This window comes from Myxocyprinus asiaticus, chromosome 45 (assembly GCF_019703515.2).
Source record: "Myxocyprinus asiaticus isolate MX2 ecotype Aquarium Trade chromosome 45, UBuf_Myxa_2, whole genome shotgun sequence".
Classification (NCBI taxonomy): domain Eukaryota; kingdom Metazoa; phylum Chordata; class Actinopteri; order Cypriniformes; family Catostomidae; genus Myxocyprinus; species Myxocyprinus asiaticus.
In genome coordinates, this window is record NC_059388.1 from 16,270,749 (window position 1) to 16,290,286 (window position 19,538).

The 19,538-nt window shown below is 38.4% G+C and overlaps 1 protein-coding gene across 4 annotated transcripts in view; it reads left to right on the forward strand.

The window, feature by feature from the left end:
- LOC127435463 (transcription factor SOX-5-like) overlaps positions 1–19,538 on the forward strand; it is a 153,706-nt gene that overhangs the window by 42,997 nt on the left and 91,171 nt on the right. For 3 of the 4 annotated variants that reach the window (XM_051688986.1, XM_051688990.1, XM_051688987.1), the window contains exon 1: positions 7,613–7,803. The exons of the other annotated variant lie outside the window; for it this stretch is intronic. In XM_051688986.1, coding sequence (XP_051544946.1) covers positions 7,766–7,803 — 38 coding nt within the window. In that variant the 5' untranslated portion in view covers positions 7,613–7,765. Of the gene's footprint in view, positions 1–7,612; positions 7,804–19,538 lie in introns of those variants that run through there. 4 annotated transcript variants of the gene reach the window in all.

The window sequence follows — 19,538 nt, forward strand, 5'->3', positions numbered from 1 at the left end:
TTAAAGGGGACATATAATGGAAAACAGGATTTTTCTTGATCTTTAGAAATAAAAGATTTCGAGTTACTGTGGACACAATATAACATTCTCAAGTCCATTATTTATTGAAACTAGTGTCAGGATTTTATTTATTTTTATTACGGATAATTTATTTCCCCAAATGAGTCATTTCGCAAACTGACCTACAGGGAGATATACAGATAGTCAAACTCACTTTTTTATGTTAAAAGCAATTCACAGATACAGATGTTTGGGCCATTTAAAAGAAACATGTCACTGCCACTGTTCAGATACTGATTCTTCACTGCTTAAACTCTCATTTTTTGCTTCACGGTTATAGTGGTGTGATGTGTTAGTTGTAATGCATTGTTTTTTAGCGCATGAGTTGTGTGAGGTCGGAAAGTCTCTTTGAAAGTGAAATGAAGTGTAATTTTGCCCTCCAGGTTGGGGGCTCAAATTGTGTTCCCCTACCAAGAGAGTCTTCAAAGGACACACCTTTTGCTGGGCTTTCAGAGAGTGCAAATGCGCAGTTGTATTAATATTCATGTCAGACCTGAACGTTTATGTGTGTTTGTGTGCATGTAACAGGACTTGCCTTTACAAACAGCTTTACAGAATGTGTCATTGACACAGAGATATTATACCCAAAAATAAAAATTCTGCCATCGTTTACTCACCCAAAAATTTCACTCATCGTTTACATGTTGTTCCAAACCTGTATGACTTACTTTCTTCTGTGGAACACAAAAGGAGATTTGTTAGGCAGAATGTTAAGCATCAGTCACCATTCACCTTCATTGTTTGATAAAAGATGCAATGACAGTAAATGGTGACCCAGACTAACATTTTGCCCTACATACATTACAGACAGCTCAGTGTGATTCAGTCACTACCAGCCATGGATGGCCACACAGACCACCGTGTGAAAGCAGTCACTGTATACACTGATCAGCCACAACATTACAACCACCTGCCTAATATTGTGTAGGTCCCCCTCGTGCCGCCAAAACAGTGCCAACCTGCATCTCAGAACAGCATTCTGCTATTCTTCTCATTACAATTGTACGTAGCTGTTATCTGAGTTGCCATAGACTTTGTCAGTTCGAAACAGTCTGGCCATTCTCTCTTGATCTCTCTCATCAACAAGGCATTTCTGTCCACAGAACTGCCGCTCACTTGATGTTTTTTTGTTTTTGGCACCATTCTGAGTAAATTCTAGAGACTGTTTTGTGTGAAAATCCCAGGAGAATCAGCAGTTACAGAAATACTCAAACCAGCCCATCTGGCACCAACAATCATCCATGCGATTATTTAATCAGCCAATTGTGTGGCAGCAGTGCAGTGCATAAAATCATACAGATATGGGTCAGGAGCTTCAGTTAATGCTCACATCAACCATCAGAATGTGTAAAAAAAAATCGATCTCAGTGATTTGGGGCATGGCATGATTGTTGGTGCCAGACGGGCTGGTTTGAGTATTCTGGGATTTTCACATACAATAGTCTCTAGAATTTACTCCGAATGGTGCCAAAAACAAAAAACATCCAGTGAGCTGCAGTTCTGTGGACGGAAATGCCTTGTTGATGAGAGAGGTCAACAGAGAATGGCCAGACTGGTTCGAACTGACAAAGTCTACGGTAACTTGGATAACTGCTCTGTACAATTGTGATGAGAAGAATGTCATATCAAAATGCTATTCTGAGATGCAGGTTTGCGCTGTTTTGGCAGCACGAGGGGGACCTACACAATATTAGCCAAGTGGTTTTAATGTTGTGGCTGATCGTGTGTGTTGTGGTGCGTTGAAATTTACCATTGCAAGATGACTGAGAGCAACAGTCATGCAGACAGACTTTCAGAGATTTTTAAAATGTGTGTTTGTGTGTATAAAGGTGGTCCTCTGCTGAGGAGGGGAGATAAGGACTCTATCTTAATGGCTTCTTTTGTCTGCCACTCAGCCATCAGATTGAGATTTCCTATCCATGAGTCCATACAAACACACTTCACAACCTTGTCACATGCCTCACACAAGTCAGAGAAAGAGAAAGAGAGGAAGTGAATGAGAGATGGACGTCAACAGAAAAGTTTGTCCTCCAAAAATCTGCCATTACTAGTGGTCTTAAAGGAATAGTTCGCCCAAAAATGAAAATTCTCTATTTTCCAAACCTGTATGACTGACTTTCTTTCTTTGGAACACAAAAGGAGAAATTATGAAGAATGTTTTGGCCACTCTTTTCATATAATGAAAGTAAATGGAGACTGGAGCTTTTAGCTTCAAAGAGCACCATAAAAGTGGTCCGTATGACGCATGACTAAATTTTAAGTCTTCTAAAGAATTTTGTGTGAGAAACAGACCAGAATTGAAGTCATTATTCACTGAAAATCTTGACATCTGTCCTAGCTCTCCTTGGCATGTTCATGAGAGAAGTAGGGTTGTTTGATTCATGAGTGAATTGCTCAGAGTGGTTTTGTGAACCAGATCACCCAATTCATTGAAAAGATCCGACTCGCTATTTTTCCCATGAATGCGCCAAGGAGAGCTAATGCAGATGTCAAGATTTTCAATGAATAATGACCCAAAGCTCTCGTGTGACTTCAGACGACTTGTAATATGGCGCAAGAGTTGTATAGACTACATTTATTTGTTTTTTATGGTGCTTTTTCATCCTTTTTGAAGCTTGAAATATCTTTTCCCCATTCATTGTAATTATATGGACCAGTACATTCTTCACAATTTCTCCTTTTGTGTACCACGGAAGAAAGAAAGTCATAGAGGTTTGACATGACATGAGGGTGAGTAAATTATGACAGCATTTTCATATTGACTTAGGCAGGTGCCCAAAAAGAGAATAAAATGAAGATAAATTGATGGAATCTGTTCGGTTTTGGTTTGTGAAGGATATAAATGCTGATGGGGGTCAGAAAGCAGACAAACTTCCCTGATTTTCCCTTTTAGGGGGTAATAGCTGAAATTTAGTGAAACACATTTTAAATGTATGTGTGTGTGTGTCAGTGTGTCAGTGGAAGGGGATTGTTTACTGCCTGTCTGTGTCAGACCCTCACTTCTTGGGGCCTCTAATGCAGCACAGCTGTGAGGGGGCTTGGACTCTACACATCTGCTAAAGGGACCTATTGTGTGTTTGCATGCATGTGTGCTGCATGCACGTATTTGTGCTGGAGATAAACAAATAAAACCCAAACATTCATGCATGTATGTTTCTGAAATGCAAATATGGATGGTTTTACAGTTACAGATTAAAGGATAGAAACAAAGCTGCATGCCTGTTTTTGACTACATGTGTGCAAATACATGTCATTCTTATTTGTCATTCATGTTTCAATTTCCACATGTAAATATTGGTTTCAAAATCTAATTTAAAACAGGAAATACATTTTTAGAATTTTAGGAATGTTTTAGGATTCTGAAAAAATGTAAACAAATAAGCGTTATGATGTAAGCGAATAAGAAATAAGATGCTCTTTGGAACATTCTCAAATCATAGAGATAACATGGATCATCAGGTGCACCTCCAGTGCATTAAAACAAAAGGGGGACATACCAAATAATAAGAAATTCTGAAATGCATGTACATTTTTCAGTTCAACTTTTTGTTATGCATTCATTATTTGCAAGGGAAAATATATTAATGTAGATGTAGAACAATATATTTATATAGAATTATTTATCATCATAATAATAGTAGACTTTACCAGACTTTTGGATCCCACTGCATGTGTGCACAGTATTTCAATTCCCTTATAAAAGCCCACAGTTAGTGAAGTTTGTGTATTTGTCAGAATTGAGCAAATAAGCCCATCAGGAGAGTTTGAACCTTGAAAGCACCTGCCTTTTCCTTTCACGCTTCCTGTTCTATTAAAAAGCCATCTTCATCAATAGCAGCTTTTAAAGTGGATTAAACTGTTTGGAAACTGCCCTTTATTCCTGTTCTGATGGATTTTTTGCTCTGCGTTTTTGTCTCACTGCCTGTTATTGATGTTATTTCAACTCTTTTTTTTAAATTTTCATCTATTTCTCAATCACCTTGCAGCCTTTACTGGAAAGATTGTTAAAATGCAGATAATTGCTACCTAAGAGAAGCTAATTAATGTGCTGCTTGTGCTGCTGTGTGTATGTTTGTGTAAGTGTGTGTGTATTTGCATGTACTGTATGCATGTGGTTTTTTTTTTGTTTTTTGTTTTATTCAGTATGTCCTCTTCTTTTTGAAAAATATGTATGGGTTAGATTTGTGATTGTTTTCGATATGCTGTAGGTACAATTCTTTATAAATGTATAAAATCTTTGAGTGCTTCAGAAACACACACTTAGACACAACATATATATGTACATATACATATATATATATATATCAGAATCAGAATGAGCTTTATCTTTATTGCTTTATTTACTTATATTGTTGGTATACAGGGAGAAGAGTAGTCCCTGGGTGGCACCAGTGCTGATCGTACAGGTGCTGGAAGTTAATACCCCCATTCTCACTAGCTGCTCCCTGTCCGTCAGAAAGCTGGTGATCCACTGACAGATAGACGTGGGAACAGAGAGTTGATGTAATTTAGTCCGGAGAATAAATGGGATGATGGTGTTGAAAGCCAAACTGAAGTCCACAAAAAGGATCCTTGCATATGTCCCTGGTCTGTCCAGATGTTGCAGGATATGATACAATACCATGTTGACTGCATCATTCACAGACCTGTTTGCTCGATAAGCAAATTTAAGGGGATCTAGAAAGGGTCCAGTGATGTCCTTCAGGTGGGCCAACACCAGTCTCTCAAATGACTTCATGACCACAGACGTCAGAGCGAGAGGTCTGTAGTCATTAAGTCCTGTGATTTTGGGTTTCTTTGGGACAGGAATGATGGTGGAGCATTTGAAGCAGCAGGGAACTTCACACTGCTCCAGTGATCTGTTGAAGATCTGTGTGAAGATGGGGTCCAGCTGGTCAGCACAGGATTTTAGACAAGTGGATAAAACACCGTCTGGGTCCTGTGCTTTCCTTATATATATATATATATATATATATATATATATATATATATATATATATATATATATATAGACAGCTCAGCTTGATATATATATATATATATATATATATATATATATATATATATATATATATATATATATATATATATATGTGTGTGTGTGTGTCTCTGTGTGTGTGTGTCTATGTGTATATACTGTATTTAGATAATACAGACAGCTCAGCTTGATAGGTAGATAGATAGATAGATACATAGATAGATAGATAGATAGATAGATAGTAATTTTTGACTACTTGTCCCTCTTTTTTCTCCCTCTCTTTCAAACTTACATAAAAAACACCAGTGCTTAAGTCATTTATATGTGTCAGGACCATTCTCAAAGCGTCCAGTGGTTACAGAGGTCAAGCTAGGTTTGTGTGTGTCCTGAGCATTGCCATGCTGCTAACAATTTCCTCAGCGATCAACAGGAAAATGCTCAGAAGATTTTACCACAATGGCTTAAAAACATTATTACAGTGTGTGATGCTGGAGAGGTCAGGCCATGGTGCTGTTCTAAATTCACTGGCTAACTTACTCAATAAATTGAAGTATGGTCAGTTCCCAATAATTTACATGTATTTTTCATTCTTAGCTTAAATTAGGTTTACATACAATGTAATGTAGAGAGTTTTTGTTGTAAATCTTACCATGAGAGAGAGAATAGAAAAATGCTTCATATATATATATATATATATATATATATATATATATATATATATATATATATATATATATATATATTTAAGTGTATATGTGTGTATGTTCTTACACACAGTGTGACAGCAGTATGTTTAGAAGGTTGTCTACAGTGTGTGTATTTCTGTGTCTGAGAAGGTTGAGAAAGACTGACACTCTGTTTAAAGTTCAGTTTAAAAGTCTTGCTGCTGTATTTCAATGTGTCAGAAGTCCTTTCCTCTGTGTAGAAGAATGGCTCCTTCCTTTTCTCTCACTTTTCTCTCTCTCCCTCCCCCTCTCCCTAAAAAAGAGTGACAAGGGCAGTGTGTTAGTTAAACTCAGAAAGCACAAAGCTTAAAGCACTCTTTAAAACTCTCAGATGTGTTTGTATGTGGTCGATGTGCTTTAACTCTGCTTTAGAGTGCATTCAGGTAAATTGGGCCACTTATTTATCATTCATCTCAGTGACAAAAAGTGGCGTAATTTACCTGAATTCACCCTAAGATGTATTTCTTTACATGGACGGTTATGCTTGTGCTTTTTAATCATTTTTTCAAGTTCCATGCTTAATACAAATGGCCAGTTTTGGAGACTGGATACTATATGATTTTCTTCCCCCCATTTCTTTAGGTTTTTATTTGTTTGGTTTAGGGGCATAAAATTAAGGGGGGCTCGGGGCAAAATGCCCTCATAATGAATTCCTCTGTCTTTTATTTGTAACATCTGATATAGTTCTTAATATTGTATTTTAGGCCTAGTTATGCTTTTTTTTTTTTTTTTTTTTTTTTAGGTTTTATTAATGTTAATGAACTGGTTAAGTTTAATTATTTAACCTAAAAGGATGACATACAGTACATATTTTTATATATATATATATATATATATATATATATATATATATATATTTATATATATATATATATAGTTAGGACAAATGTGCCCTCCTAAAATTAGAAAATGCCCCAGATAATTAATTTGTGACACTGTTTTTTTTTTTTTTTGTTGTTGTTGTTGTTGTTTTTTTCTTTTTTCTTAGTGTTTGTAATTTGTTTTGTGTAAATGGAGAGTTAACCAAAAAATGAAAATTGTGTCATCATTTCCTCATGTTGTTCAAAACCCTTGTGACTTTCTTGGTAATGCTTTACAATATGGTTCTGTCTGTTAGCATTTGTTAATGCATTAAGTATCATGAATTAACAATAAACAATATTTTTAACTGCATTTATTAATTAAGATTAATAAGTGCTGTAAAATAATTGTTCATTGTTAAAACAAGGAAAGTTAATGGTGACTGAGGCTGTCATTCTGCCAAACATCTCCTTTAGTGTTCCACAGAACAGAGAAAGTCGTATGGGTTTAGAACGATATGAGGGTGAGTAAATGATGACAGAATTTGATTTGTTGATGAACTATCTCTTAATTATAGTTTATAGTATGTTTGAGTGAAAAAAGCAGTTTTGTAAAAAAAAAAAAAGAAGAAAAAAAAGAAAATGTTTTTAAAATTTTGTTTAAAAAGGAGTTGTGGAGGTAAAGTTGCCAGACCAAGGTATGAACATAAATTAGTGCAGCACAGAGTGCATTGTGTGTGTGTGCGCAGAGAGTCTGTTTGATCCCAAGTACCACAGAGGGACACTGTGGATGAAGGAAGGGGGCAGTACTGCTGCGTGTGTGTGTGTATAAGTGTGTTTGTGAGAGTGAAGCTGTGCTCTGCGCTACACTGTGTCATGCTCTGTTCCTTTAAGAGTCGATATAGCAGCTTAGAGCCATACAGAGAGGGGTGGGGAGAGAGAGAGAGAGAGAGAGAGAGAGAGAGAGAGAGAGAGAGAGAGAGAGAGAGAGGGAGGGAGGGAGGAGAGGGAGTGTGAGGTTCGCTGCATGTGAGAGTTTGTGTGCGGTGGGCAGAAACAGAAACAGTCTTTAGGTTTTGCGAGAGGTTAGAGGAGCACCAGGCAGCGCATGTGTGTGTATGTGTGTGTGCGTACTCTCTGAGGTCTTCGGGTGTTGGAAGTGTATGTTGTCGTAGAAGGATTCTCAGACCCCTTGTTCCAGCATGCTTACTGAGCCTGAGCTTCCTCAGGAGTTTAACAGGTATGTCCACACACACATGCACACACTATTCTAGGCATGTCAGATAGGAGAAATAACCACTGTGATGAACTGAAAAAGGAAAGTGTGTGTTTTTGTGTGTCAATGTGAAAAAGGCTACTTTAGATCATTGTGTGGCATGTTGATGCTACAGTGTTTTATTTAGGGCTGACTCTGTGCGAGTATGTCTGTGGTTTAGAAAAGAGAAGAAAGTTCTGTTGAATGTGTGATGTGTGTAAATTCAAGGCACACACTGTGTGTATTGTCCGCTAGCGGCACTCAGTATAGTGACTATGGTACATTGCTCTCTTTCGTTCACAAGAAGGCATGGTAGGACATATCCAACAAGTTGTAAATGTTTCTAGCATCTAGTCTAACAGGTTACCATTGTCCCTTGTTTGTATGCTTAATGTTGGGTCTGCATGGCTGTGCGTGCATTTGTGTGTTTGTATATGTCTATCTTCCTGTGTATGTGTGTGTGTGTGCATGTGTTAGATTGTATTTTGATAAGTGTTGGTGCTCTCCTGACAGTGTTTCCCTTGTACAGACTCTCTCTCTTACTATTTCATGTCTACTATTTTTGCTCATGTTGCACTTCTGTGTGACTTCAGTTTGAATTTATTCACTTGGATTTTTATATAAACTTTCTCGGGAAATTTTGGGAAACACGTTATTGCATGTTCTTATTCAAGGTTAACCATTTGCCTGTGTTGTCTTAATTTCTGTTTGTGTTGTTTGTCTTTTGTTTTTTTATTGTGGCCAGATGTCTTTGTCGGCCTTCCTCTGTGCTCATCTTGCGTGAGAGGTGGGAAATGTTCTCACCTACTTTAAAATGTCAACAAAAGTGGCTTTGCTGCAGAATAAAGAAGGTTTGACTGTAAAGCTCCATAGGGAAGATTACCCATAATACTCAGTTTTAATGCTAGCCCCCACCCCCCCCCCCCCACGCCCCATCACACACATTTTTTTTTATTGCATTAGAGCACTGCACTGTTTTACCAGATGAAACTAATCTTTTGTTCACCGATAAACTCTGGGGTTTTATCCCTGAATTAAGAACACATTTATACATCGGGAAAATGTGTTTTTAATAAATCACTGCTCTCTCCGGGTGGAGGAAAGAGGTGGGGGGAAGATAACAACAACTATGAGGAATTAAACATTTAAAGGATTACACAGAAAAGCAGAATGTATAGTGATAACTGCAGGGATTACAATGACTTAGAAGAAAAGGATGGTTAAACTCTGCTTTCCAGTAATGTTCGCTGTCAGTGGTTAAAGACAGTGTGAGACGGGGGTTTGCCGGAAATTTCTTTGTGCGTATGTGTGTTAAGGGGGAAAGCGTGGCGATTGGCCACGTAGAGTGTATGTGTGGCTCTGTGTGTGTGAGGTGGCTCCTCTGTCCTGATGCTGACTATTTCTGCAAGAAAAAGCTCATAAATAGCTTTTGTACTTGCAGAGAATGATTTGAATGCTGGAAAAATAGAGAATTTGTACTGTTAAATGGTGACACAAATTAATTTATGGTTGTTTTTCTGATGTTGACATTCAAGAATACTGAGAATATTTACTCAATGTTAAAACATGAAAGCTTAAATCAATATATTGAAATTGCAGCTGCTATAAAGGCATTTTAGTTTTATCTTTAAACTTTAAACTATCAGTTTTTCTTATTAAAAAGTTGTTATAAGACATTTTACCCATTTGAATTCTAAAGATACATATTTATGAAGCATTTTTCACATCTGAACTACAAAAATTGTTGTGAGACTTTATTTTACAACATCAATGTTACATATGACATTTTATTATTATTAATAATTAAAATAGTAATAACAATTATAACAGTGTGTAAGTACAAGCAGCTCTACAAAATAATTACACAGTAATTATGTGTAGTTCATTAGTATTACTTAGTAATTACCTATGTAAATTCACAGTAACATGAAAAAAATTATTATTGTAATAAATATTGCTTTCTGCATAGATATTGTTGTATTTTTATCTTAAGTATATTAAACATTATTTTCAATTTATAAGTATAATATTATTAATGGTACATTTAATAATAAATAATAATATTTTTATCTAATAATAATAATAATAATTATTATTATTATTATCAGTGCAGATAATGCTTATGTTTTGGGTTAGTTCATTTGTAGTGGAAGAGCTGAGAAGAGATTATATGGCCAGACTTTCACATTCCTCAAAGAGAGAGAGAAACATCGAGGAAGGGAGGGGGAATGGGGACTTGAAACACTTCTCCATTTGTCTCCATCCTTTAATGGATGGTTGTGTTACATCTCACTCTCTCTGTCTGCTTTTCTCTGGGTCAGAGTCAGACACTTTTTTCTTGGTTTAGATGTCTTTAAAGCCGGCCTTTTCCTGCATCACTTTAACACGTATTACACCGAGTAAGGTGCTTTGTAAGATACCTAAAGTGTGCTGCTATGCTTAACTTTAGTATACTTAGCTATAGTTTAAAGACATATTAGTGTGTCAAGTGAGCTAAATCTGACAAATCCTCCCATTTTCCTCAATTGGAACATTTATTTTTAAATAAAGTATACTTTTTATTATTATTATTATTATTACTATTATTATTGCAAAAGGTTATTTTTCGGGTAGGGTTAGTAATTGGCTTTATATATAAAAACAAAACAAATCCATGGTAATGTCCACATTCAAGTAGTTAAGTGAACTTGTGTGTGTTTGTGTGTGTTCTGTCTCACTGATGGAGGCTCTGGTTCTTCTCTCTGGGTCATTCATTGCAAACTGGCTCCATTGTTTAGTCCATCTTATGAGCTCTCACAGCGACTTGATAACCGTGTCTCCATGAAAAAAGGAGGGCCAGCAGAGAAGAATGCTGAAGGGTTCCTCCTCCCCTCCCTCAGAACTCTTCCCAGACCTCCCCTGTGCAATCAGCTGATCATCGCAATGTCCGTTGAGACAGATGAGAAATGAGTTTGTGCAGTTTACAAGGTTAAAGTGATAGTTCACCCAAAAATGACAACAGTTCTGGCATTAATCACTCACGCTCATGTTTTTTCAATCTTTTTTTTCCATACACTGAAAGTTCCACTGAAGGAAAAAAGTCAAAGTGATTACAAACAAAATGAGTGTGAGTAAAGTATTGATGATGAGTGCAGGGTTTGTAATTTTACATATTTATCACGAGGATAATAAGACAGAAATTGTGTGACAGAAGGTCAGAGGTGAGGGGTCAAATATCAGCAGACAACTGCATCATGTGAAGGATAATATAAATCAATGGGCTGCTCAGCTAAATGCTTTCATGTCATGTGTAAGTTATCTGGTCCCTCAAGCTCTACAATAACAGCTCTGTACATGCAGGTACTTCAGGAAAAGGGGGAGTTTGTCTGCATGGAATGACTTAAAAGATGGTGTGTGCGCCTGCCATGCCTGTTTGCATTCGCCTGTTACACCCAATTTGTTATTGTACTGGCCTGTATGAATGGAGTAAATTATACCAGCTTAAACTGCTCCCATTTGACTCAAACTCACAGCTGCTTCTGGGAGCATGTCACGATGGAAAAGCACAGTCCATAAACAACCCTTTCTTCCCATCTAAATGAGAAAATACCATAGACTTACGTTGTTTTATATAAAGATAAGTATACTTACAATAGACCCTAACCCACACCCTAACACAACCCCTTTAAAATAAACTTTTGTATAGATAGACAGATAGATCGATCTATACATATATACCAAATGAGGACATCCCCAGATGTCCCCAAAGAAAGGTTTTGACAGATTTAGCTTAATTTCTTCATGCACACATTAAAAGAAGAAAAACAGAGGCTAAGAAAGTTTTCATAGATGTTTTCAATGTGTGTGTATGTGTGTGCAATATGTAAAATGTCACTGAAAACATGAGTCAGTCCAGAGAAATAAATAATTAGAGACGAGAGATGACAGGAAACTATTCAGACAGATGAAGTGATGACTAAAATACTGGCAAACCCTTTGTGTGTGTGTGTGTGTGTGTGTGTGTGAGTGTGTGTGTGTGGCAGCAGTTGTGTTGCTGTGGGCACAGTGCGCTTGCTGGTGCCGTGCATCCACCCAGCGGCAAACGCAAACACCACTGCTTATTATGCATTTGTGTGTGTGTGGGAGAGAGTTGTTTTCAGTTTGCTCATATGACTTTTGATTTTGTATGTGTGTGACTTCACCTCCATGCCTAAACAGTAATGGATGACAGTGACATTAGACTCTGTGTTCTTGACTTTGTGGTCACACCGGACAGAAAACTGGGGTGGCCCCGCAGCCCTCACGTCAGTGGGACGAAACAGAAGCTGCTTTGTGTTTTTACTCGGTCCTTGTGTGAATAATGTTTGTATCTAGAAGCACGGATGCATACATGAAATTGCTTGTATGGATTCTCTTATGAACTGTGTGAAAACGCTATAATCTTTCAATTAAGTTCTGGTGAATTAACCCACAAAAACGCCAGACAAGTCCCAAGTGCCCTCACAGCAGTTGTGAACACAGTATGATTAGTGAATATGGCATGAATGAATGATGAAGAGCCCTCACAAATTTGCACTACAGATAAATTGACTTCAGCGGAGTCACTCGCAGCTCTGCCAGTCGATCCATTCCCACAGAGAGAAAAATTGAGAGCACTATAAATAACTGTAAAGTAATATACTTAAAAAACAGTTCAGAGATAGAGTGACCAAACTCGGTGTTGCACACAAATGGTCGATTGTGCAAAAGGAGACTTTATCTGTGACTATTGTCCTGGGAGCAGAAGATAAAGAGTAAATAGAGAGAGATGAGTTGTGTACTCCTCCTAAAGCCCATATGTCCGAGTGGATTGTGAGGTATTCTCGGTTTCCGGCTGTTGTTATCTGTGCTCAGTGGGCTGATTGTCTGAACTTTTGGACACAGTTTGTTTAATTTCCACAGTCTGATAAAAAAGAATAGCTGACCTGCCTAATCAAATAATAATATTTCACAGGAGTTTACCTTAACTCTTTGTAATGATGTTTTTATATGCCTTTTTCAAAAAAATTTTTTTTTTTTTTTTTTTTTTTTTTGAGGAATACTTTAGAAATGTTGTAGTTTTATAATAGGTGTGTGTGTTTGGATTCACTTAGAAATACATTGGGGACAAAATTGTCCCAATAAATGAGCTACATTTGCAGGGACATCCTGAAAGTTAAATAATGATTCTTAAAGTATTGTAAAGAAATTATGTTTTTTATTTTTAAGTCTAAAATTGCTAGAAAGTTTTCAAGGACGCTTTAGAAATATGGCATTGTTATAATAGATGTGTGTGTGTGTGTGTGTGTGTGTGTGTGTGTGTGTGTGTGTGTTTGTGGATTTCCCTAGAAATACAGTACATTGTAGACAAAATTGTCCCCACAAATGAACTAAATTTGACAAAACCTTCCTTTGGGTACACCCAGGGACATCCTGAATTTGTCTAAAAATGCTAAAAGTTTTCTTTCAGAAGCAGGGTTTTGATTTGTGTGATGGTTAGTCTATAGTACGTATAATAATAATAATAACAGCTTTAAATAAAAACAGCTTAATTAAAAGCAAAATAACAATAGATGTCTATGGTATTTCATCACTGAAATGTGTGTCTATGACAATGAGTTACAGGTAAACTACCAGTCTGCTGTGCTTAATAATAATTGACCACTCTGTGCATGAATGTTATTTCATCGTAGGCAGATGACCAACATCGATGCAAAGTATATCAAAATTTTTCCGTGGGCTGTGAACATCCGTGTGTGAAACGTTTAGCCTCTAAATTATGTCCTGTCATTAGAGGCTCTTCTGGAGTGTTAACCACTGCATGGTGATGGTGATTAGGTAAAGCTCCCAAATTCAGTATTTAAAGTGCAGATCCACTCCACTGTTTAATGGACCCTGTATTTTGGACGATTAGCGTCTGGGGAGAAATGTACATGTGATATGAGAGGGACTTAGGGGAGCTCTCAGTCTGTGTCTAGGCTCAAAGGGGAAGTGTGCCTTTAATCTGGGCTTAACGCGCACAGGCCAATGGGAGGGAGGGCGAGTGGCACACCCGTGGAGCGGCCATTAGCTTTTAATGATTAGCCGTGAAAGTTAGCCTCTAGACCTGCGGTTCAACTGCAATGGGACAGTTTGTGAATTCTTCAGTATGAAAAAATAGTTTGGATAGCTTATGATGCCATTTTCTTATTTACTTTTTTGATAATGTTTGACTTGTTTGATAATGTGCCCTGAAGTGGATAACACGGGTGTTGGAAGATTATGCTGACATAATTTCTGTGTTATCATGCGCATGTGTGTGTGTTTAGTCACTTCACCCATATCGGTGTTCTGCGCTCGTATGGCTTTGATATACATGGCTGTTTATGAATGTCATAATTCTTTGCCTTGTGAAAATGAATGGCAGTAAAGTTATTAATCCACCAGATAATGAGCAAAGACTGCTGTTAAAGTTTACAATGCAAATAAGCAGACATGTCTAGCTGATCTTCAGGGACTAATCATTGTGTGTGTGTGTGTGTGTGTGTGTGTGTGTGTGTGTGTTTGTTTGTGGACGGGGATCTGTGTCTGTTTGGCAGGATGGGCTTTATTGGAGCCACAGAAGGATGTAGTGAAATTATGCTAATGGGTGCTAATTATGACCTTGGAGACCAGCTTTTCTGCCAATTTATCTGCTCAATAAAGCCCTCTCTTTTTTAATCCCAACATCTCGATATGCTGTAAATGTTTCATGTAGACTCTCCACCACGACAGGTCTGGCAACTTTACATTAAAAAGTGGCTATAACCTGCTCACCCAGGGAGCGGAATTGTATAGTAATTATAATTCAAAGACTTGCAGGAAAATACACATTTTATTGCTCGAGAGAAGCTGTGAAAAGCTGCTGTCAGTGGACCGGGAAGGAAGTGGGGAAGAGAGAGGCAAAAGGAGAAAGTGTGAGATAGGGAAGAGTAGAAAAGAGATGGAGATGTGTCCAAATGTGCTTGCAAATGCAAAACAGCAGCAGATTTGTTGTAAAAAGACGATCAGACCTAAATCTTTACTACTAAACCGTCTTTTTGCCACAGAAAGCCCGCTCACCTGAGCATGAGATTTTGTGCGAGATGATTCAGATTCTAATAAAGCAATTCCAGTTAACGATTTCATTAATTCATGTAATTTTGTGGATAAAAGTATGATAATTTGTCCTGTAACTATGTACTAGACAAAAGTACTGAACAAAAACTAGTTTTGGTTACATAATTTAATATTCTTTTTTATACATATTATAATCGTATAAAACAAAACTTGTTATACATATTACATGTACTGACTATAGTAATAACAGTAAATTATGCATAATTACAAGCAACTTACCATAAACCTATAAGTACATGTTGTTAATTATTATTACTCTGTACTTACTTGTGTAACTACACTGTAACAAGAACACTGTAAAATAAAGTGTAACCTCTTTTTTTATTAGTACAATGTATTACAACAAAACTCCATTCTGACTGTGTATCTTTAAGTAAAGGTTGGCATATGAATAACATATGTTGTTACAATGTAATTACACTGAATTAAGTCTCACAATCTTTAACTAAACAGTTATTTACATTTTAACAGTTCACTGTTCGAGTTGGACATGATGAAAGTAATGAATTTTGGTTCAGAGCAGAAACATCCCAACTGATTCAGTAATTAAGCGATTCAAACCAATAATTCATGTGAATCTATTTGATCAAATGAATAAAAAAGAATTGTTTCATAAGAAATACAATACTATTTTTGTTTACATATTTTAATATTCTTTTCTTAAATTAGTATAATGTTTTACAACAAAACTCGTGAATCTTTTTGATCGAACTAATAAAAAAGAGCTGGATCATAAGAAATACTGATCAAAAACAATACTATTTTTGGTTGCGTATTTACATTTATTTTTTTATTAGTAAAATGTATTACAAAAAACTCTGTTATGACTGTGAATCTTTAAATACATGTTGTCATATGAAAAATATATGTTGTTACAATGTAATTACACTGAATTAAGTCAACAATCCTTATCTAAACAGCTATTACACTTTATCAGTTCTCTGTTTGAGAACCATTCTGACTGATTCAGTAAGTGAGTGACTCGTAAGAGTGATTCAAACCATTCATTCATGTGAATCTTTTTGATCGAATGAATAAAAAAAGAACCAGTTCATAAGAGTTGTTCATTCTCGAATCAGACCATCAGAATTGACGGCGGAATGTAGATGTCCAATAACCATTGACAGAACCGGACATCATGAAAATAATTTGGTTCCAGTGTTTTTAAAAAAATGGAACCGGTTCTGAACAAAAATAGTTTCTTGATTCCCAAAGCTACTTTTAGATGAAGGTAATGTGTGTGTCTTTGTCTCCAGGACTGTGCTCTTGGTCCCGATGTGTGTGTTGGGGGTTGGTTTGTTAGAGAGAGCAAGCCTGAGGTGTGTGTGTGTGTGTAGGTGGGGTAAAACAAAAGGACCCAGTGTGTGTGAGTGTCTGGAGGTAGAGTAAACAGAGTGCTGGTGGAGAGGCAGACAGGCCGTGTGGCTCTGACTGCCCAACTGCAGTTTATACAGCTGCATTGACTGCTTTTACTGCCCCAGTGTGAACCAGCACACAGCCAAGGTACCCCACTATACACTCACATACTCAGAATCATACAGCCAAATTAACACAGATATACTCTATATATATATTCATAACACACCTGGGTTACAGTGTTTGTTATGACTTGTTAGAGCTGGGGCTGTCAAACTCCAGAAATATGATAGCTGCATCATAGTTTATCATGTCTGTGCTGTCTTAAGCATGGCTTCATCATTTCCGTAGCCGACAACCTTGGGTTTGGGTGAGGTTAGCCTTATTTATCTAATCCAGACAATTAGAAACATTATATTATGTTTGTCTTTACAGCTAATCTAAACCAAATAAGCAGTAAATAAGAAAAAGAAACCTTAGCAGCACCCAGAAGCTCAGCCAGATGTGGCGTCTTAGTCAAGCAAGGGCTATTAGAATACCATACAGTTCAGCACACACGTTTACTTGGCGATCTAAATGGGGAAATACTGTACCATAGACTTACTGTATTTTGTTTTATAGAAAGCTAATTATAAGTACTAACACTAACCAAAGCTCTAAGCCTATTCCTAAACTTTTAATTAGCTTTATTTATGAATTGAGTATCCATTTGAAGACATTCCTGAATGTCCCTAAAGAGAAGTTTTGTCAGATTTAGCTCCTTTTGGGTGCAGTTTTGGCCCCAAACTATAGCTTCTTTGGTTGTCCATCGAAATCTGATGATGACGTCCACTCATTTAACGGTGAGATCTTTGATGGCTGAACAGTCCTATCCTGGACCCACAAGCTCTATTGCAGGTGGGGCATATATATGTGGTAGTAGTGGTGGTAGCGATGGCAACCATGGCTGTGTGTCTCCCGGCTCTCTCCTGTTGTCTTCTGATTGTCCTCTCCATCTCCAGAATATGAGCCCCATCCCTACAAAGCTGTCGCCAGATGGTACGATCAGCAGCGACATCGGGTCTGATCTTACACTTCCTCAAGGCAATCTTCATTTGATCCTTATAGCGCTTCTTCGGCCCTCCAGCTGAGCATCGACCATGATGTAGCTGGCTATATAGCATTCTGCGGGGCAGCCGACATGGGGGCATCCTTATCACGTGGCCCAGCCACTGCAGCTGGCGCTGGGTGATCATGGGTGATCATGGCCTCAATACTTCTGCAGTTGGTCTTTACAAGTATTTCAGTGTAAGGCATATGCTCACGCCATGTAATTCCCAGAATGCGCTGAAGGCATCTGACGTGGAAGCACTCTAAGGACTTAATGTGATGGCTGTAGGTTACCCAAGCTTCACAGCTATAGAGGAGGGTGGTGACACAGACTGCTTGGTATACATCAACCTTTGTGGAGGGATGAAGGTTCTTGTTCTCAAATACTCTGCACTGAAGTCTCCCGAAGGCAGATGAGGCCTGTTTAATCCGGCTCTGGATATCGTTGTCAATGCCGCTATCCTCTGCAAGAATACTCCCCAGATATTTAAAAGATGGCACTACTGACAGCTGTTCACCACCAACAGTGAAGGGAGGTAGAGTGGATGGGACACTGGTACTCCATTGGCAAACCACTTCTGTCTTGGTGGTGTTGACAGTCAGCCCCATCCTGCTGTACGCTCTCACCGCAACAGCAAGGATGGACTGGAGATCCTCCGGAGTACGGGCCACAAAAGCACAGTTGTCTGCATACTGCAGCTGCTCCAGGACTCGCTCTCTACAGAGTTTAGTGGTTGCGTGGAGCCTCCTAATGTTAAAGAGATTGCCATCTAGTCTGAAGTCCACTGCCACACCACTGCTGTTCTCAATCTCATTGTGGAGAACCTTGGTAACACTCAGGAGGAAGATGTTAAAGAGCACTGGCGCTAACACGCACCCCTGCCTCACCCCTGTGCGTACAAGGAAGGGATCCGAGTTATGTCCACTGATGGTCACCCGAGCAGTCATCCCATCGTGGAACTGGCAGAGGATGTTAACAAATTTATTGAGACAGCCAAACCTGAGGAGGACATCCCATAAGAGCTCTCTTTGCACAGTGTCAAAAGCTTTGGAGAGGTCGACCGTACTCCTGTTCCTCTGAAATCCACACTGCGATTCAGGCAGCATTGACTCAGTGATGTTACTGATGAGTCTCTGAAGCAACACGCTAGCCAAGTCCTTACCAGCAACAGAAAGAAGTGATATGCCCCTACTATTGCCGCAGATGGCCTTGTCACCCTTGTTCTTATAAATGACAATAATGTTTGCATCTCTCCATTGTTGTGGGATGTTCTCATCAGTCTAGGCCTTGGTAATGTACTGGTAGAGGGTACGCATACACATGTACCCTCCTTCCTTTAGTAGCTCAGCAGGGATATTATCTGCGCCAGGGGACTTGTTATTCTTAAGGGAACGGACAGCTGACAGAACCTCCTGGAAGGTTGGTGTTAGACTGAGGTCATGGATGGGAGGATGTTCAGGCAGTTCATCCAGGATGGTGGAGTCTGCATCAGAGTCCTGATTAAGCAGGGTGTCAATGTGTTCAGCCCACCTCAGCAGGATACTATCCTGATCCTTCAGAAGCTTTAGACCATCTGCTGTCTTCAGAGACGTGATGCAGCGATTTCTTGGGCCGTAGATGGTTTTGACAGCATTATAAAAATTATGCATGTCATTTTTACCAGCAAAGGACTGGATTTCATGTGCCTTTTCAGTCCACCACTTATTCTGGATGTCCCGTGTTGTTTTTTGCACTTTTCTCCAAGCTGCCTGCCAATGCTGCCTGGTGTTGGTGGATGTAGGGTAATCTAAAGTTGCCCGATATTCTTTGTGCCTGTCCTTAAGCAAGTTATGGATGGTGTCTGAGTTATCGTCAAACCAGTCTTGGTGGTTCCTGCTCTTATGGCCGATGGATTGGGCTGCTGCATCGTAGAGCGCAGAGCTGATATAGGTCCACTGTTGTTCGATGGTGTTTTCTGGGTTCAGGCAAGGTTCCAGCTCGCTTAGTTTCTCAGCTAAGAGGCATTGGAACTCACTTCTGGCTTCTTTGCTTCCCAAGCGGTTGCAATTTAGCTTCTTTTTGTTGGGTTTTTGGCAACCACAGAGGGGGACACACTTTCATATGGAGCTTGGCCACAATCATATGATCGTCGGTCCAGCAC